This window comes from Aedes aegypti, chromosome 1 (genome assembly GCF_002204515.2).
Source record: "Aedes aegypti strain LVP_AGWG chromosome 1, AaegL5.0 Primary Assembly, whole genome shotgun sequence".
Taxonomy (NCBI): Eukaryota; Metazoa; Arthropoda; class Insecta; order Diptera; family Culicidae; genus Aedes; species Aedes aegypti.
In genome coordinates, this window is record NC_035107.1 from 130,794,519 (window position 1) to 130,816,318 (window position 21,800).

The window sequence follows — 21,800 nt, forward strand, 5'->3', positions numbered from 1 at the left end:
ATCTTGGAAACACTCATGAGGAACACTAAGTTGAAGAGTAGGGCCAAAACTCAGCGAAAACGCTGAGCCACGAAGAAAAAGCAAACTAGAAGTGAAGTTACAGTCCTCATTTGAGAAAACTGGGCGTTCGGGGTATCAGTCCTAAAGATACCTAAGTCAATCTTATTAGACAGAGACACACGTATAATAAATTATTTGTTCAGTTTATTTTCTTTTTGTTACACGAAATTTTTACAGTCGTCACATTTTTTGTATAATTTTTCAGTCTACACAGAGATTTGAAAGTTTGCTCGCAGAAATTTGAATTGTACATGACAGTTCCTTTTTGCAGGTTTAAAGAATCTCTATTGTTTCCGATGGTTTACCCAATTTAAAATGAATGTAAAATTTTGGCAATTTGGTCGTTGTGTGTGCTTTGCTATGTTTAAGTTTTCATCAATCAACTCACAAGCCTTCAAATATCTAAGTTTAAGATTCGTTTTTAGTGCTTATATTTGTTAAGTTTTGTTTCATTAAACTACTTTTGACATTAGTTTGTTTTTTTTTGTGTAAATCGTATGGTTTTATATTTTGAAATTACAACTTGGAAAGTGGATAATTGACCTACAGTTATACCGCTTTACTTTCTTCTTTCATGTTCATGAAATTCATGTCGCATCTTTTGAAATGTGGCTGTATTGGGAACGTCTAATAGAGTAACAGTAATAAAACAAGATCTTATCCACTTTTCGTGTTTGTTACAAGTTGATATTTCACAAAGCCATCTATCACATTATGGAATAATCATGTTGGTTCATTGGGTTTACGATTTATTTGGTGTACCTATTGAATTTCTTTTCTACATTCAATGCTCGTATTCTGATTGGTATTTACTAAAATGTCGTTCAGTTATTTAAAACTAATTTAAATGTGTTTGTAATTCTCCTTAATATTACACTATAGACACTACCAACTCTATGGTCATAAGAATCTACAAAGATCGTTGTATTGAATGTTAATTTTACCTGTCTCTAATCGTAATTGAATTTTGAGGCAATTTTGTAGTGAAAATGTTTTTTCTTCTGATTAGGAGTAGGACCTGCTGTACGACTTAGAAGATTTTTTTGTGTTGAGCAAATCGATGTGAATTTACAAATTACTGAAACGAACAACTGTAGGGATGAGGTTTTCGTTGGCACTCGTACTATTTTCTTAAAACGGAAGTTGCACCTTGAGCTTATAAGTTTAAGATTTCTGCTCATCAGATTCTACGCTTTCATTGCTTTCTTCCGAGCTGTCTGCCTTCTTAGTTGTAGCAGCGGCAGCTGCACCAGTAGTAGTCTCTACTTTGGTTTCTACAGTGGTTGTTGCGGCAGGTGCTTCAGCTTCAGTTACTTCCTTAGCTGAATCTTCTTCAGCGGTAGCAGCAGCAGGTGCCTCTGGTTTTGCTTCTGTTTGCTCCGCAGGTTTATCTTGCTCGGCGGGAGCAGCTACTGATGCCACGGTTGTGGCTACTGCTTCTTCCTTCTTCTCTTCCTCATCGTTGGAACGAGCGACTGGTGCAGAATCGTCCGAAGCGACGGCTGCGGGTTCAACGGCATCGGACAGCTTCACGGTATCTTCTTTCACTTCTTCTGCTACTACTTGAGCTTGAGTTTCATCTTTGGTTTCGGCAGCAGCAACCGCGACTTCAGCAGCATCACTGGTAGCACCGGCTTGAACTTCGGGAACAGCGGGTGTTTCTTCTTTCTTTGCTTCTTCGGCCACCGTTTCGGACTTCACTTCCGGCGCAGGATCGGCTGCGGCTTCGGTGGTAGCCGATGCTTCAGTGGCTTTTTCAGGCTCTACTTCGGTGGTTACCGCGGCTTCTTTGTCGTCCGAGGGTTGCTCTTCTGGGGCTGTGACTGTTGCCGTTGGTACTTCCGCCACATCGCTGGCCGGTTCTGCTGGTTTCACACTTTTAACGGCTTGTGGCAGCGGCGATGTATACGCCACAGCAAACAATGTTACGAGTAGTACCAATTGAAGTTTCATTCTGGAATTTTTGGAGAAATAAAATAAATCATTTATTTATTAGTAAATAGAAAATTTTGTTTCTAATTTAACTGAAATAAAACGATGAGACAATCGTTTGATCGAAGTTGAATAATTTATTTTCCAAAAAAATTAAAACATTTGAAAACTATTTGTAACTACTTTTTTGTGATTTATAGGTTTCCAAGTATGATTTTCCTAAAAAAACACTAATATTTTTCTTGACCTGAAAAATGGGAGAACCGCCAGGGTATACTAAATAAATAAAAGTATTATTGCAATCAAAAAAGAATTATACTATTTCATTGTATCAGAGCGAATGTTGGAATGTTCCGAAACAAGTTTATAAATCATCGAAAAAAGTTTGAAAATAAGGCTTATTTAAATTGTAACTTTTGAGGTTTCATAGAAAATCTCGCTTTTAGATGGACAAATACTATTTTGAAATCTCACATTTATGTCCAACACATCAATCGTTATTGGAAAGCTTTTAGAAAACTTGAGAGGAATACGATTCTCTCGATTTGTTCTTATTGTGCATCAATTTTACACGCAGCGAACTGGACTATCAAAATTCATACATTTTGAAAGAATCGTAATCGGTTTTTTGAACCACCCTATTGTCTTACGCATTTGTACCATTTGAGAAGAGTTGAATAATCAGAAGAAAATTAAATTATGCACATACCGACGAACGAATAGTCAGATTCAGTACTGTTCCCAGTAGCCCTAAGTTGATTCCTTCCCACACATAAATCTGTTCTACCGGGGTACCTACAGTATTGTACAATACATTTGCAACTTTTTCGATTTCCATGGAAAAAGATCAGTTTTGATAGGATAGTTTTCGAGATTTATCGTTCGTGAAAGATAACGAGCCACGAAAGAAAAAAGTAAGACACACATCACCCACTGTTTGGTGCCGATCAATGTGTGTCACCACTTGTAACATTAGCTGACATACTCTCATTCTGATCAAAAAACAGGGGCGAATATTTTCCATTTTCTGTGCTATGTTTGCAACCAAAGGGATGTTTGATGATCCTATAGATTATAATTAAGTTAAGGCGAAGTAGGCCGTCATTGAAATTTGTACGTGTCGTTGATGATTGTTGCTACAGTAAAACCTCCATGAGTCGATATCTGAAGGGACCATCGACTCATAGAAATATCGAGTCGTGGAAACGAAAATCTTGGAAAGTCGTTTGAAGGGACCATCATAGTAACCCTGAAATTTTGTTTTTAGTATTAGTCGATATCGAGTCATGGAACATCGACTCATGCAGGTTTAAATGTAATTCATCTCGCGAGTTCGAATCAAAGAAAATCAGTTGGTTTTGCACTGATACAGCTGAAAAAGTATCGGCATACTTTATGCAAGTTAGCGCGTACAGTGATACTTTTTCAAGTCAATATAAACTATCAAGACTGAGTTTTATCACTTCGAGATGCAAGCTGAAAATCATCATTGTTGTCAAAACGAATGACGGGCTACTTAGCCTTAATGGTTGCATCTTGTTACCAATTTCCTTCAAAACATAAATCACCCGAATCACTCAATATCTTTGTAGTTTATGAGAGTTACTGCTCTTCAACGCTCTCTCGCCACGAATGATACGAGAGAGTAAGTAACATCATTCATAGGGCTCTTCGATTGCGATGTGCAACGAACTGTTATGGATCACGAACTGTTACACTCTCTGAATATGATTCCATCGACTTATTCGGATCTGAATCCAAACTGCATAAACATAACTTGAATGTTAACATATATTTTGAGTAGTTTTCCAATTATGAGTTCTAAAGTAATAACGATTTGACTAAAGTGAAATTTTTGGCGTTGTTGAAAATTGTTCTAAGCAAACTCGTTAATTTCATCTAAATTTACAACTTTTAAGTTATTCCTTCATTTTTTTTAGTTACGATTATCATTGAAATTTGGCGAAAAAATTCGCTTCAGTCAAACCGTTAGTGCTTTAATTAGTTAGTTAGTTGCTTAATCTTGTTATTGGAAAAATCACTTTAAAATATATGTTGAAACTGAAGTTATATCTGACATGATATGAACATTTTATTCAAATCGGTTCATGAATAACTGACATCTAGCCTATCAAAGTTGATCGTTTTGTGTGGAAAATTGAAAAAGTTGCAAACATATTGTCCAATACTGTATATGAGATTCACTCATCTCACTCTTCCTCCGAACGGAGAGGATGCTGGTGGCCTTTTGTTCAGTGATAAAAAGATTCCGGCCCGCCTTACTTGCTGTATGTACCTTTACCTACTCGTACTTTTTGTGTTGCAATGTCAATGTTAGAGAAGTTGTGCTCGTTACGCTTAGGCAAATGACGAAATGTGCTGTTGATGAAATGAGGGCGCTCCAGAGGAACCCCTTCCGAGCGTTGAAGTGGTGCAGGAATGCCAGATAGATAGCATGCAACGTAAACATATAAGACACTAATTCAGTGTTTCGTTTGCCTCGTTAGCTTAGTTTAAGGTGATTATAGGACGAAGCCATACCTCAAAATTTCAAGAGCACAAGACTTGAGAATCAAACAGCGCAACTCGTTGAAAATTTATCCCATTGGTCACCATCAGCAGGCAAGCAGTTTGATTGATTTTCAACGCGAACTGTTGTCAAATTCTCCAGTCGTGTGCTCTTGAAAATTCAAAGTTTGGCTTCGTTTTATAATCACCTTAATTCGAAGAAACAGTTTTATGTAAGTTTTGAGTGTACCATTTTGCATAAGATTATGCACAATGGGAAACTTCGGGGAATTGTCCAAAGCAAGACGTAACTCAGCCCAGGTACTTTTGATTCGCTCTGTAGTAGTAGTTTTCTGAACCCCAATCGCTCAAAATTTGTCAGGAAGATTGTTTGTGTAAAAGGTCGAAGATATGATCAAAGAATAAGTAGATAAAATAATTTAATTAACATATATAAAAAATGCAGCCTTGCGGCAATGATCTATTGGGATAGCACCTACGATTAGAATAAAAAATTTCTGAGTGATATCATAATTTTTCTGATTTAGAGCATTTTTCCTATGCCCATAGATAATGGTTTTCAATTCTAATATCTAATCCAAGTAGTCTATGAACCACTTCAAGAGCTTTAGAAAACATGTTATTTCTGAAAGCACGCCTACTTTGATTGTGAATAACGGTGCTGAAAAGTAGTACTCTTCAGCTTTGTTTTGGGAGTTGGAGAATGTATATCTGAGTGCCTTCATCGACTTGCTCAAGATTTCTCAATTACTTAGTCAACTAGTTTCTGATTCTGCATCCGTTTGACGTTCCAAATTGGACTCAGGCAAGGAATTCTGATTTAAAAAAGGATCGATGCTCCCAGGCATAATTCAATTATAACAACAATTTTTGTAATTGCAAAAAATGTTGTATGCAAAACTTTCAGCACTGATCGTGACAATCTTAATTCTGCAACTTGTTGCATTAATAACTTTTAACGACATTCGAAAGCAATACTGAATGTTTATATCATCGTTACTATCGTCGTGATAGTTTTCTGAAGCCTAATTGGGATTGGATAAAAGAATTTTAAAAATAGACCTTTGCGGAAATGGTGTTTTGTGACAGCATCTATGATAAGATACAAAAATATATGGGTGATATCATGATATTCCTAGACAATGGATGCAGTGTGGATGAGGTGACTCTACAGAAGTAAAAAGGAAAAATAAATCCACACAATAACTCGAATAATCCGGCGAATCGCCGCTTCACGTCTCGGCTAATTCAAAGATAGCATCGGTAATTGATAGAACCTTCAATCCGGTGCGGACTCGTGATTGGTTTCATAATAACCCGTAATAATCAAAACATACCCTTCTCCGCGCCAAACAAGTATTACTCGAATTGATGGTCCGCCGAAGCCTTCTATCAATCAGCTGACTCTCGAGTGCGCGGCGCACCTTTAAGCCACCTCACGTAGGCTCTTCTGATCGATATATGTTCAACTAGCGGCAGCAAGAAAGCAACTTCAAGGGGGGTAAAAATAGTTTAATCGCTACCAAACGCCGCTACCTAGCTGCCTGTCGGTGTCATTGACACTCACGGAGCATTGTAGATCTTCTTCACGACACCAATGGGGAAACCATAAACACTCCGTTCGACAACCGTAGGAGAGACTGGGTACACTTGACCACTGGGGAGACTTGATCGCACCCTTTTTTCTCGGCATGTAAAACCTATTTATTCTGAGTAATTTCATGTACCAATTCGTCTATACAATGTCAATATTTGCAATGTTTGAACTGTAAATCCATCAGATGGCATAAAAAATAATGTTTTGGGTGCAGGCTCAAATAACTCAAATTTCACGCAGGTTTCGCGTAATAGTCTCTGCTTACGAGTCCACTACCCCCCTTTTGGCCCTTCATACAACGGTATACAAATTAGTAATGGAAATTGACTTTGCTATCCAGTGGAACTGCATGCAGAGCAAGACTCAATCTTGGATGGTGGATATCTACATACAAACAGTTTGTTTGAATAAAATAAAATTAAGCAGATATCTTTTGAATAGAATGTTATTCGAAATCGTATATATCACCAAATTGTCTCAACTTTTCAACACTTGGAAAAGCAAATAAGTTAAATCTTTGTCCCGCTTGGAACGTAAAGCCAAAGCGGGAAGAACAAGATTTCCCTGCAGAGTTAAAGCAAAATTGAGTTAAGAGGATCAAGTCTCCTCAATCTCCCCTAACGTTTTATTTGAAGCCCTGAGAAAATGCGCAAAAACATGCGCTCTAACCAAACAAAACAGCCGGCCAAAGACCAGCGGACATCGCGGCTCCACGATCCAGCCCAAGGTCGCGATCATGATCTGCGAACACCTAGCCTATGGAGCGCACTGCCTCCCAATCAACCCCGCGGAGCCGAAGTGAAACAAACTCGAGGGATGATGAGATAAATTAAACTGTTCATTAATTCAAAGCTCAGCCTTCCGAGGATTCCCACTACCCTGACCATCTGCGCTACAGCATGGTTCGGATTTTTTGCTGCCCCCTCTCAAGAGGAAGCAATTTGTTGTCTTTTTCTCCGTCTCAATCCGAGCCGAACCTCTTAAAGGCCGCAAAGAAACGCGCGTTCCAATTAACATGAAACCCAAACACGAACCATTTCGTGAGATATTACGGATCTTAACAGCGCACCAGCGGGCGATCTTCCTCAGCACAAAGGCCGAATTTCACCGAATCAACTCCCTCAAATGCACATAAACGAAAATATTCACACGTGTGCGTAGCACCAATTATCCATATTGTTCGGAAGAAAAAATGATTTGCTACAATGTCAAGATCGTAAAATCGATCAAGGTGTTTGAAAACGTAATTGCTTCCTCAACAGAATGAGAACAAAATCAGCTGTCACAAATTTACATGCTCTTTAGCACGTTGCTCACAAGAAAATTGGAACGATAAATAAGGGTTTACTTCTGTTGACACTTTCGATTAAATGGTGTAACATTTTTATATTAAGCTACAAACTAGCTCATTTTTTAGTCAATGATCAAGAGGTTTCTTTGCCATTGTAAGGTTTTTTCATCAGAATATCGTGTTGCAAGCAGGAAGTTACCCAATGCCCAAAATTGGGAAAATTCCCTATTCTTAACGATCTTCTACCAGATTGGTGTTTGAACCTGCGATCCTCGACATGTACTTTTTTTTTTTCTTTTAGGCACTCCGTGCTCGAGGCCACTACTGTGCCGGACTCAGTTGATCTGTAGCTGCTTTATCGATACAGATCTATTTTCAACTTATCTATATTTACATCTAGTTTCACTCTCTCCTACTCTTTTTACTCTCACACCGAGCAGGTAGGAGAGAGCTCTGCTATTAGTGAGGCTAGCTGCCTGCGAAGAGGGTCAGTTTGTCTCAGTCACCATCTGATACTGGATGTGCTCCGTGCAAGGGGGCATCAAAAGACGATTTCTCCGTAGCTTACAACAAAAACACGTTGAAGATAGTTTCTCCTTTTATTTAGTGGCTTACACAATTGTCTACTCATTTACTTGCGTATTCCTAGGAATCGTGTAATGTTTAAGCAATAACACACTAAAATCAATTCCGTCATTATGCGCCTTACCCAGCTTAAACCCACGTTAATGAGTACTTATAAGCTAACGTGTACAATCCAAAATTGTCAGATTTCCCAAAAGTGTCAGATTCCCAAAAATGTCATTAATCATGTTGGCCACGGTGCATCAATATGTGGTTGACAAGCTTGGAGGGCCCGTGGCTCCGTGAGGCGTCTTCTGGTGGCTGGACGGGTTTTTTGTGGAGGGGCTGGGAATCGAACCCATGACCTTCCGCTTATGAAGCGGAAGCGTAACCTCAAGGCTACAGACCCCCCTTCGACATGTTCTTGTAGCTACGCGTTTACCGCTATGGCTATTTGTACTTTATCTCGAAGATATTCTACGTTAGAGGAGTTGTTTTTCAATATACAGTGATGGATATAACATTACCCAGTAAGCATATAATAGGATATGGGAGTTTAAATGAGGAGGCGATATACGTACATTTTGCATGCAGCCTAATGGCGGAATTGCAGCGCCTATAGTTATATCTGAATCGATTTTGAGTCACCCCACAGTAATGGATAGCACACATACACTACCCGCCATAAGTATGGAATCGCATCATCTAGTATTGCAACACCTCAATTGAATATTGCAGCACCCCAAAAAGTTTAGCATCACCCGTAAGCTATTACACTAATGACGCAATATCTTGGAAACCTTACTTTCTAGAAAGCTGCGGTCTTCAGCAAAGTTTTTCAGAAGCCTTACGGCGTTCATCAGCTGAAATTTTTAATGTGCCATTTTGCCGCTACGTGGCGCTACTGTGCATGTAAATTGGTCATATTTTAGACGGCTCTAGCTCATGAACCTGACCACTTAGAATGTTCGTGTCTTCAGCAAAGTTGTTCAGAAGCTTAAAAGCAATCTGAGACAGCACTGATTGGTTAGCAATTTTGTCGCTACGTGGCGCTAGTGTGCATGTAAATTGGTCATATTTTAGACGGCTCTAGCTCATGAACCTGACCACTTAGAATGTTCGTGTCTTCAGCAAAGTTGTTCAGAAGCTTAAAAGCAATCTGAGGCAGCACTGATTGGTTAGCAATTTTTCCGCTACGTGGCGCTAGTGTGCATGTAAATTGGTCATATTTTAGACGGCTCTGGCTCATGAACCTGACCACTTAGAATGTTCGTGTCTTCAGCAAAGTTGGTCAGAAGCTTAAAAGCAATCGGAGACAGCACTGATTGGTTAGCAATTTTGATGAGGGTGGCTCTGCTTTTAGCGAAATGATGGATCCGAAACTTGAACTGAATGTTGGAAATAACTTTAAATTAAAACTGTGTACGATTCCTTAAGGCATTCAATATAGCCTATTTTAACAAAAAATGTCAAATTTTGTATTTTTTTAACACATAGTAAACAATTATACAGTACTGACCCGATATTATCAGCCCCCGATTTTGTCTGCCCCCGATGTCTACCCCCGATTTTGTCAGCTTTTTGACCCGATTTTGTCGGCTTGTTTTGAATTTATCAAAAAATTGTTTTCGCCATGTTCTACCATATTTTCATTAAAAATGATGATGATGTTTGATGTCATGCACACATGGGCATAGCCAGAGGGGGCAATGGGAATGCCTCCTCCCCTTTTGACGATGCTAAAAACAATATTACGGGAATTCATCATGTGTTTGTATTTTTAAAAGATTGTCTCCAGCACTCATATTTATATAATTGTTGCATGATGATAGATTGGAAAACTTATGGAGTATTCCAAACAATCAGCTTTTTGAAAAACTTCTTGCCATACATTTTTCGAAGGGTATATCAAATCTGTTGGGAAACTCAAAAAGGTTCTACAAAATTTATTGTCAGCAGAATGTTATCATTAGAGTAATCGGACTCCTCGTATTTCCCACAGGAATTCCACTCGAGATATCATTCATAATCCTCCAGATATTTCTCCAACGTGTTTCTCCAATTATTCCTGAAATTATTCTATAAATCGTTCCTGGCTGTACCTCGAATTTATCCAGAGATTCCTCAACAAAATTTAAAGGTGTTTTCTAGAGGTGATTCTAAAAATTCTTCCATAAAAACTCAATTTAATATGCCAAATATTAAACGAGTTATGCACAGCGATCTCAAGTATCATAAAACTGTGTTACGTTACTTAGCAACTTGCTAGTTAAATCATTCTTAAAATTAAAAAAAACGGGATTCATACAGCCGAGTTTATGACAAAAAAAAAAACATGTGTGAAGGTTCATTCATGAATTACTCCGAGAATTTCTCTCAATACGATTTCAAAAATTAATCTATGGATTCCTGTTGAAACTTTTCTTTCAAAAATTTCATAAATTGTTCCAGAAACATACTGGGTACACCGAAAGGGTTTTGCGTCTAAATTAAAATTGATTTTTGCTTGAACTTGAACTCGACCACAAACTTCACTCAAAATTCTAATAGAATATTTTTATTTTTCAAGTAATTACTTCAATAATTATCTTCTTTTAGTCCTTGTTGAATTTATTCCATTTTTATCTTCAGTATGTCTCGAGATAAACTTCAAAATTTGCTCACGAGATTTTCAGGAACTTGACTAGGAATTTCACCAAAATCATTTTGAAGCATTAAATCATCCTTTAGGTATAGGAATAATTTATGAGATTTATTCACAACTTCATGTGATGTAATTTATGAATACTTCTGCGCCAAACTAAAGAAAACTTCTTGGTTTTCATACAGTAAGAAATATTTTTACACACATTCCATTTCCAAACATTGAGTTTTAAAACAATGTTTAGGAAAAATTATGTGAAAACTCCGTATGAAACATTCTTTGAATTATACTAAAATGAATTCCAAGAAGAGCTTCGAGGCAATTATTTATGCTATGTATTTCGAAGGAGTTTCTAAATCAAGAGGAATTTTAATATGAACCTCTTTAGGAATTTCTGTGTTCTGTGAGAAATTTTTAGAAAATTCATCGATCATGTATAACTAGGAACTCAGGTTGATTCCATTTGTTTTACTGGACAAAGCAAAATTGCCGATCAAAGGAACCACAACGAATCGAATCTTTGGAATTTTTCCAATAGGTAAATCTGCAAGACTTTAAATAGACCCGTCACTCAACATTGAAATAAGACGCGTTTAGGATTTTACTTAGCTTACTATGAAAAAAATACGGTGGGTATCTTGTATAGTTTTATGTTTCATGCAAAAAGAGTGTAATGTATAATGATCGTTTTGTCGTGAAAATCGTGAATGAAATGTTAAGATTCGATCTTCTCAAGCCCCCCCCTGATGAAAAAACCTGGCTACGCCAATGGTCATCGACCCCTTAGGAACCGTTCAAATATTACGTAACGCAACAGGGGAGAGAGGGGGTCTTACATAGTGTTACGGTTCAAAGAAAAATTTAAAATTTTCTATACAAAAGTTGTTACGTGGAGGTAAAAGGGGGTCTAAAATTGATAAATTTTTCGTTACGTAATTTTTTAATGAACTCTTAAAAGTCCATGCAAGTTCTTGACGCGGTTCACAAGCAATCATTAACACGTCGAAATTTGAAAAACAGGAACATAATAAAATGACCCGATTTTGTCAGGTTCCCCATTTTGTCAGCCTAAAATTCATCGAGGGGCTGACAAAATCGGGTCCTCACTGTATTATATTCCACAATGTTTTGAATTTTGTCTTAGTAAACAGTTTCGTAGAAAATGCCTTCTTCTAAATATTTGCTGAAGATACGAACATTCTAGGTGGTCAAGATCATGTGCTAGAGCCCGCGAAAATATAACCAAATCTACCTGCACATCTGAGAGAGAAGAGACAGATGGCTAAGATTGCGAGCTCCCAAAAGACAAGGGAACCTGTCATTAACTGACAATCGAAAATCACACATTTGAAGAGCAAAGCGTAAAATACCGTCAGAATTTAGGTAAAGGTAATTAAACTTTCTAGGTGTTTTTCGATGACTGCACATTTTAAAAAGTTGAATACTTAAATATAGTCGAGTGTTGGCAAACTGCTATTTATTTTTTTATTCATACCTTTTTCACATTGAACAACAATGAGTGAATGATAAAATCATTAGACCGTTGTGCACAACCCAAGAACTAAAGAAAGAAGTCTAAGAAGGCAAGATAACATGCCAACTGTCAGTGAGCTGTCTCCTCTCTCAGCTGTACGCTAGCACCACATAGCGGCAAAATTGCTAACCAATCAGTGCTGCCTCACATTGCTTTTAAGCTTCTGAACAACTTTGCTGAAGACACGAACATTCTAAGTGGTCAGGTTCATGAGCTAGAGCCTGCTAGAATATGATCAAATGACATACACACTAGCGCCACGAAGCGGCAAAATTGCTAACCAATCAGTGCTGCCTCAGATTGCTTTTAAGCTTCTGAACAACTTTGCTGAAGACACGAACATTCTAAGTGGTCAGGTTCATGAGCTAGAGCCGTCTAAAATATGACCAATTTACATGCACACTAGCGCCACGTAGCGGCGAAATTGCTAACCAATCAGTGCTGCCTCAGATTGCTTTTAAGCTTCTGAACAACTTTGCTGAAGACACGAACATTCTAAGTGGTCAGGTTCATGAGCTAGAGCCGTCTAAAATATGACCAATTTACATGCACACTAGCGCCACGTAGCGGCGAAATTGCTAACCAATCAGTGCTGCCTCAGATTGCTTTTAAGCTTCTGAACAACTTTGCTGAAGACACGAACATTCTAAGTGGTCAGGTTCATGAGCTAGAGCCGTCTAAAATATGACCAATTTACATGCACACTAGCGCCACGTAGCGGCAAAACTGCTAACCAATCAGTGCTGCCTCAGATTGCTTTTAAGCTTCTGAACAACTTTGCTGAAGACACGAACATTCTAAGTGGTCAGGTTCATGAGCTAGAGCCGTCTAAAATATGACCAATTTACATGCACACTAGCGCCACGTAGCGGCAAAATGGCGCATTAAAAATTTCAGCTGATGAACGCCGTAAGGCTTCTGAACAACTTTGCTGAAGACCGCAGCTTTCTAGAAAGTAAGGTTTCCAAGATATTGCGTCATTAGTGTAATAGCTTACGGGTGATGCTAAACTTTTTGGGGGGTGCTGCAATATTCAATTGAGGTGTTGCAATACTAGATGATGCGATTCCATACTTATGGCGGGTAGTGTATGTGGATCAAAGTTGGATTAAAATGGGAATATCACATCAAATACAAGTGCAATTACGCAGAACAAATTTTTCCTACGTAAGCCATAAATCTGTACAGCATCGCAATCAATCATTATATGCTTGAGTGTATATTTTTTTCGACACTTTTTGGTATATAACCGTGAATTTTGAGGTGTATTCTCAGAAACAACTATATTCTGCAGTGCCCGGAAGGTAATTTTAATTTGTACAGCGTCACCATATTTTTTAATCATATTTTGTTCTGAAAAATTACCCTTAGTTGATCCATAACTGTGGGATGACTGTATTCCGAAAAACTGTACTGTTTTCAAGCTTCCCAAAAGTATTTCTGGTTATTTTCCCGTTCAATATGGATATAGCATCGTCTTATAGTGTTTAATCCTTCGACCTTGACGCTTGCTGTAGTTCTTGATCATTTGAACTTGACGCTTGCTCCTGCGGGCGATGAGGGCAGGATCAAACACGTTGAGCGTCGTACGCGAAGTGAAATGTGCCGCGATTCGTTAGTATTGTTTAATTTTTTGATCTAGTCGCTTACTGCTGTGGGGGCGAGCGATGAACACTTGTTCGGTGTTCAATGCGTTTATCGAGTAATATCGCGAATCCGGTTAGGTGCATTCATTTCAAATTATAAATTTATCGTTTACCAAAACGAATCCTTTACCCAACCCTTTCTCATATTCAAACTTCCAGTGTTCACTTGTGGAAGTGCAGAGGACTCTTTGGCTTTCATAAAACAAGTAACACGTCAACATTTCCCTTCCATCCGCAAAATGATCTGCATTCGAACGCAGCCAAGAGTTGCTTTAGGAATTCTATCTGGAGTTCCTCTAAAGATTCCAACATAAGTTCCTACAGAGATTCTACCTGGAATTCCTCCATTGATTATATCAGGAGTTCCTCAAGGAAATGCATAAGGATTTCTTTTAGAGTTTGCAAAGGAGTTTCTCCAGAAATTCCTGCAGGAATTTTATCAGTAATATTTTTCAGAAATTTCAACAGGAGTTCCCATAGAGATTCCATCAGAAGTTCCTCAAGAGATTACATCAGAAGTTCATTCAAAGATTCCATCTGAAACTCCCCCAGGGGTCACATCAGGAGTTTTTGTAGGAATTACATCAGTAGTTCTTATAGGGATTTCATCAGGAGTTCCTTCGGGAATTCCTATAGGGATGACAACAGAAGTTCTTTTTGGGATTACATGAATAGACCTGGAAGAACTATCAGGAGTTGCTTCGGAGAAGGCACCTGGAATTTCTCATGGGATTGTATCAGGGGTTCCTCAAGGAATTCCATCAGGATTTATTCTTGGGATTTTATGAGGAGTTACGTCAGGCATATTATCTGGAATACCTGCAAGGGTATCATCAAGAGTTCCTATAGGGATCCCATCAGGAGATCCTTCAGAGATTCCATTAGAAGTTCCTCTAGGGATTACATCAAAAGATTTCATCAGAAGTTTATCTAGAAATTTTGATCAGTACTTTTCCAATAGATTTCATTGGGAGTTTCTGGTATAATCAGAAGTTCTTCCATGAATTCCATTAGAAATACTTCTAAGATTTCATTACAAAATTATCCTCCAGCAATTTTACCAGAAATTTCTTATAAGGATTTCAGTGATTGGGGAATAGACCAGTATATCATCCAGTGACTTCAGGAGTTCCGACTGGTATTCAGAACAGGAAATCCTTCATGGATCCCTGAAGGAGTTTCTAAATGATTCTCTAAGGTAATTCTTTAGAAAAAAAATCATTCGAGAAATATTGAAAGGAATTAATGGATAAATTCCTTTAGGAATCCTCGGAAATATGTACAATAGAATACTGCACAAATTCCAGGACAAATGTCTCGTAGGGTCCCTTCAGAGATACAAGGAAGAATTTTTTAAGGAAACACTGGTGGAATTAATAAAATAATTTTTCGAAGAAAACCGGAGGATTACCTTGGAGAATGCAGTATGGAATCCCAGAAGGCTTCCTGGTGGAATCCTTGTAGGAATTCTTAGTGGAATCCCTGTAGAAACTCCTTGATGAATCCGTGGATAAAAATCTGGGTATACAATTTGTAAGAGCTCCTGGAGTAAATCTCTGCATGTATTTCTGTAGGAATTTTCGAAGCAATTTCTATAGAAAATCAGAATTTCTTAGATTGATCTTCGAATGAATAAGTGGAGAAAATCCAATTTAATTAGTAGAGGACCTTTGAAGAAATCTCTGGAAAACTGCTACCTGAAGGATTTTCCCCGGAGGAATTTATGGTTCAATCTGTGGAGGAATTATTGATAACATTCCTGGTAGAATCCCAGGAGTCCATAGATTCCTAGAAAACTTTCAAAGTAAAATAACTAGAGGAATTCACTGAAATGTTATGGATAGAATGTTTGAAAAAAATCCCACAGCCATTCCATATCGATGACTGCTCAAAATAATCCCCGACAGAGACCGCTCATAAATTTAGAGTTTCCCGGAGTTGATTATTAATTGAATTCCTCATCCATATCCATTTTTCGGTACCGAAAAAAACAGGGTAACTTTGATAGTTTTTTTTAGAAGAAAAGTTGAATATTTATGCATGGTGTTTCAAATAATTATAATTTATATTTTTAAAACAAGTACTGGCATCCTAGCTATCGATTGCAGTTGATAGATTGCCAAAAGATTTATTTTGAATGGATTTACAATTTTTCATATAATCCGAAGTCGGGTTTCTATTTTAGGGTTATTCTGATAATGAAAAAAATGAAAGAATTACGTAACATTTATAGTACATTGCATACCTATAAGCGTTTATCGTTATATGGAAATTTCTGACTTAGATAACAAAAATGGTCCCAGTTTGTTGAAATGCTTTTCGCTAAGATATTTGAGACCATATTCAAGTTCCATGATAACTAAGCTGTCAAATGTAAGTGACCAACTATTCAAAACTACATCAAATAGTGATCGTAAAACAGATTGTTGAATAGAACTTTTAATATTCGTATAGAAATCCTAAAATGTTCTCGATTCAAATGAAAACAGGTCTTACATGAAGTGTCATACTAATATTATTTATTTTTGCATTCGTTTTCCTTAACCGATAAACAGAAATTATGATATTTTGTTTAGTATGTGGTGTGTAACGCACTATCAAAGTTACCCGCATTATCAAAGATACCCCGTTTTACGGTATTTATTTTTTAAGTTCTGCTTTTTCTTACTACGATTATTGTCCAAAAGTCGTAAAGATTTTCTCCCCTCAGCCACAGAATGCGATAAAATGAAAATCGCATATCCACTAGACTTGTCAACATTCAAAACATGTGAAGAAATATAGCGTTGCTGTAACGAACTTTAACAGTGAACAGTGGGTCAAACGGTTGCATCAACATAAATCGGTTTGACTAACTTGGGGGCAGAGTCAATGTTGGTCAAACCGTCTGAGCGTCTGTGGGCTGTATTACCCATTGAGGATGCTACCGATCCTGTGTAGCGTCTGTTGGTTCTCTGTGTAAGTACAGCTGTTCATGCAATAATGAAGTAGCAACAGCGGGCAGTCAATCATGCTCATGCTCATCAATTGTATCAACTTGTATTATTATTCATATTAAAATATATGAAAAATCTTTATATTTATATCCTTTTTAAATCAATTTTATTAAACAAATTAGACAAAAGTAGACCAAACTGCTTGTCTTTACAACCAAGTTCGTAGATAGTAAATTCGGTTAATTTATGTAGTTTTTTTTGCACCGAACGGGCTAATAGCAAAAGTTTTCATAAGAAGCTGAAGATTCTTGAAAAATGTGTCATCGCGCAGAAACTCCATCAAATATTTCACTGGAATATCTTCAACAATCCTGAAAAACGAACAAAAAACCATTCAGAAGATCATCATAATCTGGTCTAAATATTTTCATGAATGATGCCACAAATATCAGTGGGAGTTTGATCAAATCATTTTTCAGGAACTAACTGTGAGAGTTCTATATGAATTGCCTTGAAAATCATCAAGAAATTCAGCAATTCTTTGATAGATTATATCAAGTCAAGAGTGATCGCAATTTCAGAAATTCGCTTGCTCCATCACACTCGTGTTGGACTTGTTTTAAATTAATCCATCACTTCATCCAAAAAATCTACAGGAACCTTCTGATAATTCACTATGGAAGTTCCAGAAACTTTTCCTTCCTTGTTGTACTAAGTTCGGTTTTCATTTACTTAAAAGCAATTTGCATTACAATTGTTACTCAATGGGCTGAGTATATTTCGACACTTTCAAGTCAATTTTGAAACCATTCCAGGCATCAATTTGGTGAGAAGATCACAAAAATGGTCAGGAATGCAAAGGTCAATTAAAACCGGGACTATTTGCATATATGCCAAACCTATACAGCATTTACTCGTCTTGGTGGGTCCCATTTGCCCCGATCGAGTCATTCTTGACCGGACCAGTGGCTGATGTCGTTATTTTCCGCTATCAGAATGATTCATCTGAGAAACGCTGCCTCTGTCAAATGAGCTACCGCTGGAACTCGAAACTCGTACTTTGGCGTACCTATAGTAGTTCTGTCGGTTTGAGGCGTGCAGTGCAGCAAAGTCGGTGTATTGAAGCCTATAACGCTCACGCGTGCTTAGCATTGCAAATTCTAGCCGGCTTGCTGATTGGCCGCCACCGGATGAATCTACCAATCTGCGCAGCATTATGTGCGTCGCGTGCCTGCCGTCTGTTCTTCCTATACCAGTCAGTCGAACCCAAACGGATGCTGGTGGGTGGTTTCCCGACCTGCAATCGATCGCATGCGTATGGTAATTTGATGAATCATAGGTCAGCAGATTAAAGTGCATCTCTAGAGCTCAGGTTCAAATGCACTCAAAGGGGTCATGTTTATGGCGGACATTGTGCCGGAGATAAGTGTTTTACCTTTCTCGTGCAATTAATCGCGATAGGTTATTATTTTACTTAATCTTTGAGCTGAAAGTTTTAGCAGTCTTCTGGAGGCTGTTCGTTCTTCATAAGAATTTGTGGAGGGGGAGACAAAAAAAATTAAAATAAGAAATTAGGTGTTTAGGTTTAAAGAAAGAATTCTGATGTTTTCTCGCCGAGTATGCATTTTCACCGTAGGAATTCGTTTCTACCTGGCACTTGAGTGGAAATAGCTTCTTTTCCCTTTTTCCATGTTCCACTCCACTGATAAATAGTAGCAGCGAACGAAAACCTCAAAAAGATGATAAAATCCCTTTTTCGCTTGTTTATCATTCGGGGTAGGTGTTTCATCCGATAGCAATTCTGGACAAACATTTGAAAAGGGCCCAAGAGGTCTTGAGCCTTTTTTCAGAAACGTTGCTGTTGAGCCCTTTTTAGGCCGCCCACGCAAACTAACCTTACTATCAGAAAGATTGGTGTTAGCTCTTCCTGATAGTGGTATTGGTGAGCGTGATCGAGCTGAATTGGGCTCAACAGCGGCTTGCAAAGCCATTGTTTACCAATGTCGATGTGCCCTTTTGAAATGTTTGTCCAGAATTGTGTTCCCCAGGTTTGGAGCTTGTTTAGGTGGGGTTTATCATGCACTGCTATCCCCTCGATCTAATCAGAGCTGTAGCAGTATACGATACACAAGCTTTCATGATGTGCTGCAAATCATGATTGTTACAGAGAGCGATAAGTGAGAGATTCTCTCAATTTTATCAGAATTCAATCCCTGGCTCAATTACTACAACATCACTTTTTATCAAAATCATCAATTAAGCTTTCAATTAGATCAGTCTGAATGTCGTGTAAAGTTCGCAATAAAAAATCTTGAGTTTTGTACAACTTACATCCATAAAAATTTAATGATTATTTTCATAGAATATAATAAAATTTTTACTATTTAAAACTTGCAGAACACTTAAAAATTGTCTCAGTTTGATTTTACTTGACATTTTATAAGTTTTTTATATGGTTAAATATTTGACTTCATTGATGGCTATAAACTACGTTTTTGCTGTTGAAAATATTCCACTAGAAAAAAAAAACATTCAAGGGTATTTTCCCTGCGAAATGCAGAAAATTTTAAGTTATCTTATAGAGCAATTTTTGTATCCATACAAAACCTTGTATTTCGTGCAAAATCGTGAAGTACAAATTATAAAACTAGTCAAAACACGCACACTCATGGAAAACTACACTGCAAAAAACACATCTTATTTATTTCTCCTAGTTTATTTCTGACCGCAGCAGAATTTCACATTTTTCCTGTCTTTTATTGCTCTATCAGTTTTTGCAGATACAGTGGATCCACAAATAAGAATCGTCCACAATTTATGAATCAGCTGACTTTAAATGACAAAATAACAACAAAAATCAACACAAAACATCACGTAAACAATTTTACTCAAAATAAATTATAAGCGAAAATGTTTCCGTGATGTTTTGTGCTATTTTTTACTGTTATTTTGTCCTTTAAAGGCAGCTGATTCATAAATTGTGGGTGATTCTTAATTGTGGATTCACTGTAGATGAATTTACAATTCTAAAGGAGTAATTTCAGCTTTGTATCTTTTCGGCCACAAACTGCTCAAAGTACGAAGAGGAAATATAAAATATATTTTAGTTACAAAGTAAATGGTAGAATATGAACTTTTCATAACTAGTTAATTAATTATAAATACAAGGTATTTTTCTTTCAATGAAAAACATTTAAGCACTCATTGAAAATATTCACTAAATCTATAGCATACGACAGATTTTCAACTTCAAGTAATCAGTAGTATCAGATAATAATGCTGTAGATTTTTTTTTAACAAAATTTTCAAAATGTACTGTGCTACATAGATGCACGCGATTTTTCGAACCCCTTTTTGTTCTAAACTGCACTAGATATTAAGCTTCTAAAATTGTGACTTCTATATGTTTGTTACAAAAAAATAATACTTTTTGTTTGGTGTGAGTTACGATAATTATATTAAAAGAACCGCTATAAATTTATCACGGTATCTGAACCAAAGGAGCAAGATACATCAAACAATTGAATCACCAGCACTAGAAGTAGAATGGCGTAGGAAATATGACATTAGTGTTCTCACCTGATTTAATCCTTTCAATGCTTTTACGTAACGACGATTTTTACAATTATTATCTCACAATACGTAGATTCTTCTAAATTCCAGCTGATTATCCTAATCGGTATAGAGTTGTTCTGCAAATTTGCCGGCAAATCGATTCACACCAGTTGATGAAGAAAAAACGAAAATTATTAGTATTCCACAAATTATACACTTCAGAATATTGTTGAAACTGAACAATCAATCAAAGAGAGCACTGCACTGAAAAAATATCTACGGATCGACAATTAATTTTAAGTAAGTCGAAGCACAGTTCAATATATTGTTAGAGAGACCCTCTGCACTCGAACACCAAACAATGGAAACGGACTTAGAACGAACAATAATCACCTTCTATTCACTTTGATAACGAGTAAGAATTTGACGCGAGCTACGTTGTCGGCAGCTGCTTATATAGGCTTGACCTGCTCTTTGCCCAAGAACCGAAGAACTGCATAAACCTACTCCCAGCTGAGCGAGGCAAACTCTTCTACCTATGACGGTACGTCCAATGTGGGAGGTTGACTGATGCTGGTCCTCTTCGCTCTCTATAGAGAATAGGGGTGAGGGGATAAAAATGCTCCATTCAATATGTTTTTGCATTGCTGAACACACATTTTTGAAACAGATTGGTTCCAGTCCACCGCTTTTGAATATGTATTTAAGGGCTGTAATCAATCTGACCAAAACACATCATTGAGTAAACACAATATTTCTAGCACAGACAACCCGACGTAACTTCAAAAACAGTTGCTAGAAGCAAAGGGTTGTAAGTGACAAAAACCTTGTTTTAAGAAATTGACTTTGAAGTTATTTCAACAATTTGTGATTCCATACAAATTGTATGGAATCCACAAAAAATCTACGAAATATGTTATTTTTTTCTGTTGGATGGAAAAATCATCTAAAACTATCATTGCAAAGCTTGAAAACTGTAAAATATTTCAGTATACCTAACTCAAAACCGACCAAAATGTCACTTACACCCCTTTGAGTTTGGACCCCCCAGTTATTATTAAAACATAGTCGCGTCTCGTCACATTGAGGGCTTATGGTGAAAATACTGATTTTGACCCACCGGAAACTATATGGCGGAAATACGCAAACGTCAAACTGGAACAATAGCTATACGAGCACTATCGCTGAGTCATTGAAGCCTTCCTTAGCCGAGTGGTTAGAGTCTGCGGCTACAAAGCAGGTGTCTGGGTTTGATTCCCGGTCGGTCTAGAATCGTAAAGGAAATTTCCTTGATTTCCCAGGGCATAGAGTATTATCGTACCTGCCACACAATATACGAATGCGAAAATAGCAGCTTTGGCAAAGAAAGCTCACAGTTAATAACTGTGGAAGTGCTCAATGAACACTAAGCTGAGCTGAGAAGCAGGCTCTGTCCCAGTGAGGAAGTAATGCCAAGAAGAAGAAGGGTGAGCCATTGGTATACTATCAAATATTATTGTAGCAATTCGTCAA

The 21,800-nt window shown here is 37.5% G+C and overlaps 1 protein-coding gene across 1 annotated transcript; it reads right to left on the reverse strand.

The window, feature by feature from the left end:
* Positions 1-368: 368 nt before the first annotated feature.
* Positions 369-20,727, reverse strand: LOC23687875 (major latex allergen Hev b 5). The gene is made up of 2 exons (XM_021847828.1): positions 20,682-20,727; positions 369-2,014 (listed from the first exon to the last, which is right to left on the reverse strand). Exon 2 carries the CDS (start codon positions 2,011-2,013, stop codon positions 1,225-1,227), a length of 789 nt encoding a protein of 262 aa, XP_021703520.1. The 5' UTR covers position 2,014; positions 20,682-20,727; the 3' UTR covers positions 369-1,224.
* Positions 20,728-21,800: the final 1,073 nt, after the last annotated feature.

Coding starts and splice junctions, on each gene's coding strand:
- LOC23687875 (XM_021847828.1), bottom strand. CDS start 2,013: ATGAAACTTCAATTGGTACTACTCGTAACATTGTTTGCTGTGGCGTAT.